This window comes from Eimeria maxima, genomic scaffold (genome assembly GCF_000499605.1).
Source record: "Eimeria maxima Weybridge genomic scaffold, Emw_scaff272, whole genome shotgun sequence".
NCBI classification, from domain to species: Eukaryota; Apicomplexa; class Conoidasida; order Eucoccidiorida; family Eimeriidae; genus Eimeria; species Eimeria maxima.
Genome location: NW_013565570.1, coordinates 3,888 through 8,952, shown reverse-complemented (window position 1 = coordinate 8,952; position 5,065 = coordinate 3,888). Strand labels below are relative to the sequence as shown.

The 5,065-nt window shown below is 49.0% G+C and overlaps 1 protein-coding gene across 1 annotated transcript; it reads right to left on the bottom strand.

Annotated features, from left to right (window-relative positions):
- Positions 1 to 2,205: 2,205 nt before the first annotated feature.
- On the bottom strand, positions 2,206 to 4,862 carry EMWEY_00025650 (hypothetical protein, conserved; the record flags this gene model as incomplete). The annotated part of the gene is made up of 2 exons (XM_013481094.1): positions 2,206 to 2,967; positions 3,696 to 4,862. 2 exons carry the CDS (start codon positions 4,860 to 4,862, stop codon positions 2,206 to 2,208), a joined length of 1,929 nt encoding a protein of 642 aa, XP_013336548.1.
- Positions 4,863 to 5,065: the final 203 nt, after the last annotated feature.

Below are 5,065 nucleotides of genomic sequence, written 5' to 3'. Positions count from 1 at the left end.
GCCTTCCACAGAAGGTATCTGCGTATCTACGCCGAGCTCCCCGCGGCATGCCTCCTGTGTGCGTTCCCCTCCTGCTATTGGGCAGTAAACGCCAGAAGGTGCAGCTCCTCTCCTGTCCGTCTTTCTCAGCCCCGGAACAAAAAGGAGTACGGTGGCCGTTTGCTGGCGAAGTCTTCCCTGTGTGGCTAGACATCAACAATGACACTTTGTTGGCGCAGGGCTGTGTGAAACATTCTCCGGCACAAGTTCGCCGTTAGGCATTTGGCTCCTAGGTTTAGTAAAAGGGATTCAGAAGGAGCTACCAGTACAGGATGCTGTGCTGGAATATGTTTGCTGCCCATGAGATGGGTCACCACGGAGCATCGGAGCCGCAATGCTAATCGGTCCCTTTCTACAGAATGTATTGCCCCCTGTACATCTTAATGAATATATACAGGAACATATCAGCTGCTGGCAGCCATTTTCTTTATCCGGCTGCCTTCTAGCCTGCCAACCTGGCATAGACGGCTGGGGCTTTGCTGACGACCTTGGATATATTACACCATGTCACAGATATCGGCATAATGATATCCACGCTTGTTAGGGCTCCAACCAAGCTCCTGAGCCCTCTTGTAGCAATGTTCTGAATAGACAGTACATGACGCTACAGAATGCCTCTACATGGCCCTTACACAGGCAATAGGGGAATGAATGCGAAAGAAGGGAGTCCCAATATGACTACCAAAGGACACTTTTGGCTCTGCTCAAGCAGGGAGCGCTTCAAAGCCAACAACCAATACTGCGCACACCCCAACACGGAGAAGCCGCCCAAAGGCTGACTTGAGCGTTTCTAAGTGCCTAACGAAGTGACCGAACTTTTCTCGAAATCTTTAAGGAAAAGGTAACAGCAGCACTCCAGGAATGAGAGAGGGGTTTGGACTGACGCCCAGGAGGCACATGTAACGGCTCGTAGACTTCGTAGAAGGCACGAGCATGGCTTTCGATAACCACCGATAATTCGACTCGGTTAGTTAAGACTGTTTGTGTGAAGAAATTCATCAGGGTGGCCTACAAGCCTTTCTTGACTCAGTACGGGCGAACACAAGGTTGAGCACGCACACCGCAGATTGCTTTGTGGGGCTCAAAGCAATCTACGGGGGCATGTTCAATTATAAAAGGGAGCAAATATCTTTATACTTATGCACTCACTTGGACTAATTATTTTCCCCTCGTTATCTATTCTCTATTCTGTCTCTACCTGTTGCTGCCTGCCATCCACTCGCTCATTTACCGCCGCGCTAGGTCGTTAACTCTTCGCTCCAGGGAGACCTACTTAGGGTGGAAAGCCATCACCGTAGGAATGTTTCCCAATTGGTGAAAGACAAAGAGCGGCGTAGTGACAACTGTCCACGCTAAGGTGCTGTTGTGCCGCAGCACGTTGAGATGGGCAGCAGCAACAAAAGAGTATATGCACAATTGGCAGATGTTTCTTGCCCCTTTCCCTGTGTTGGTAGTTTTATTTATTAGAAGGGAAGGAGCTAGCCACCTTCAAGCCTTCCACTTGGTGTGCCAGGGGCTGCGCTGTTGCAGGAGCTGGAGTCAGGTGCACTGCAACTCATGACATACCATTTCCTTTTCGACCCATAGAGATATATACTGTTGTGCCGACAAAGCCTCGAGACGGGAAAAAAGTGCCACTGATTTACGCAACGGAGGCTTCCTACAGTTGTCCACGGTGCTAGTCCATGCATGAAAAGTGAGTCTTTGGGAACTCTTTTCTAAAGTATTTTGAGCCTTCTGCGAATAATTCCCAGGGGGAAACACACGCATGCCCAATTTCGACAGAAGGCTGAACACTGCAGAAAATTGTGTAACACCTTCTTGGCTACCAGAGTCCAGTCTGGCAGCATGTACACTCACATGCACAAACTACTGTGAGGTGAGGCCTTTCTGCATTCTGCGGCAGTAAATTTGGGATGCATACCTTAGTAGCATCTGCTTATCCTAGTGTACACCATTTCAACTACATAAGGGGCGCAGCGGCCCACTACTTGTCAATTGCAAACGCGTATAAATGCAGCTGGTGTAACGTGTGTGTTACACAGCGTGCAACAGCTGGCAACGGCAAATCGGCATGCACGGGACGGATGATTGCAGATCGATTTAAATGATACAACAGCCATTTCAACATGATCCACTAAAACTGTTTGCTGGCTGCTAATTTCTCTATGGTCTTACAAGCCCTGCCATTCGGATTGCTTCGGTTTCAAGTAAGCTGTCCACAAACCTTCGTGTGGCAGAGTCAGCGCAAGCCACTAATTGCTTCACTTCGCGATCGAGCAATTGTTCAACAATGGCATCATGCAACATCCAAACGCCTGCGACCTCGTATTCAAAACAAATGCGTCCTCCACTCGCTTCTTTCAGCTGAATCAAGGCTTGTTGAAGGCTTTCTTGCTGCAAAAGGGGCTCGTCCTTTAGCTGCGCTCTTTTCCTTGACTCTCGAAAAGCCAGTAACTTCTCCTCCACTACAGGTGAAAGCATGACAGTAGGGTATGAACGTTCCGCTATTAATTGCCTTGCCTCAGTGTCAGCACTTGTAACCGGTTCGATTGTTCTCCTCGTATCCGGAGAACTCATGAAGAGTCCACGGTATGGCGCAGTCTCTCCTCCTATTCCCACTTTTTGTATGCCTAGTCTAACTTCTGACACTGCCGATTGTCTCCGCAAAGTACCTGAGTAGGGTAGATTTTCGATATTTTGCAGAGTCACTGAGGCGTGGTACTCCGCCTCTTGGACACGCATTAGACAGTCCCAAAAGTCAGAGGTCCTTTGCTCTAAGAGGCTACCATGCTGCTCTAAATGCATATTTTCCTTACAATTGTCAGCATGTTGAGACCGCGCGATGCCCACTTGGAGAACATCCGTGCTGCCCTCCAAGCAGTCAACAGTAAGTGATGTACAGTTGCTCTGGTGTTTTGGATCTTCCTGCAGAGAATGAAAGGCCGCAGTCAGCAAATGTTGCCATGGGGAAAATTCGCCTGGCTTTTTGGGAGCTGGTGCTTCTTCCACTGCTGAAACAACCGGTGGGACCAGAGCAGGTTGGCCTTCTATGTGCATGGTCCTGCAAGCATTTGAATAGTGTTGTTTTCTAGCAACGCGTGGAAGAGATCGATGCTCTTTAAACCTATTGGCACGCATTTTTGTGTGCACGGCTTTTGTGTTTTCATTATATAGTGCTGCTGCACCTGAAGGTAGTTGTTGGTTTCCTCAGCAAGTAAAATTGTTGGTTCCTGCTGAATGTCGTTTGCACCAACTTTTAAAAACGTACAAAGAGCATGCGCGTCCGGCAGGGAGGGCTGATCTTGCTTGCTTGGCTTAGCAACCGATGAGTCCAACTTCGAATTTGCGTGGTTTGTGTCCAATTCAACATGGAACTGGGCGGTGCATAGTGTTTCCTTTGGCCAGCGCTTTCGAGACGTTTTATAACATCGTGTGGATCGCTTCCCAGAGGCAAGAATATCTCCTGAGGGATCAGCCGAAGTACAGTTTGAATTTTGGCAAAGCCTTTGTTGGACACGTTTGAGCAGTCGAAGCACAGTCTTTCTGCGGAGTGGTCGTCCTCTCTGCTGCTGCAAAAATGACAACAAGTAGGTCCTCCCCTTTTCTGTGCCGTCAGGTGGTCCTCTCCTTAAAGCGTCTGCTAATTCGATTACCACAGCTTCAAGCAAAAGCTGTCCCTTCGCAGTGTTACCTCCTAGCATGCTGGGCAGTGCTGACTTGATTGCTTCGGGGACAACGGCTGCAGCAACCTTTTGCTTTAGTTCATTAACACTGTCAATCGTACCATTCAGCAGGTGAATGGATTCACTGCTAAGTGTGGGGGAGCCCATTTCCCCGTGAAAGCCAGGAGGCGGGTTTGCTGGAGTGTTCGGCCGACCAAAAGATTGGTCGTAGTGAGGAAGCGTGGCTACAGTTACTAGATCCGGGTCAGGCACCGCCTGTAGAGCGTTCCATGGGTACAACCTTAAACTATGTAGATTAGCACCGTTATCAGCGATGCATACGTCGCCGACAGGCGCGACATATAGCGGTTTTAGGGGTCCTGCCCGCCCGGAACGCTTCCTTCCAGGTGCTACTTTCACGCAACCCCTCGGAGAGTTATCAGCCACTTGAACGGCTGCCGGTCTCGCTTCTTTCGATCTGGTGCCTTCTGCTTCAGCCGGCCGGTTCTGAATTCGAGCAACCAGTTTGTTCTGTTTGGTTGACCGCAAAGTATGCGTCTTCTTACGCTCTTTCAGAACCGTTTGCCCGTCAAAATGTTCTCGAAATGTACAATCCACGTTGTATATTTTCAATTTGTTCTGGATCTCAGGGGGCTGTTGAGGAGAATAGGTGAAGCTGCACCTACGCACGTTAGTTGGTCTCTGACCCTCCAACTCATGTGTTATAGTCTCACGGAATGTTGGGCCAGCAAGCAGCAGCTCAGAGAGGGAAGTTTCTCTTTTCCATCTATGCTTTGGTGGCGGAACCTCTCCGCGGTTTACGTTTGAAAGGTCGCCTGTACTCTGTGAATGTTGGGCATGGGTAACGAGGAAATTCCTCGACACCTTCTCTCTCAAGCTAACTGAAGAATCTGCGTTTTCTCGTAATCTCCTCCTCCGTTGCAGGTCTCTTTTTCTCTCATCCGATTCTAACTGATCCTTTTTGAATGTCGGGTCAAAGAGGCCCGCAGAAAGAAACTTGGTTTGTGAGACTCGATTGTAGTACGCAGATGGGGCTGGCTGGCGTGACGTTGCTGAAAATGACTTTTTACCGCTGCGATCTCTATTTCCAAATGGTGAATGTACAGTTGTCCAGTGAAGTGCTGGGATACCTTTCATTTTTCGCCGATAAAGTGGTGCGACGGAACGTCTTGACGTTGCGTTTCCCACAGAAGTTGTTGACAGGGGCACTGTGTGCGTAAATGCTTCGCTTGATTTAGCCACTCCTTTCATCATTGTTGCTGTTGCTTTTCCAGCCTAAAATAGATGGGCGACTGTCACGAAGATCTAAACCTGTTCTGAAATGTGATGGCTAATTTGTC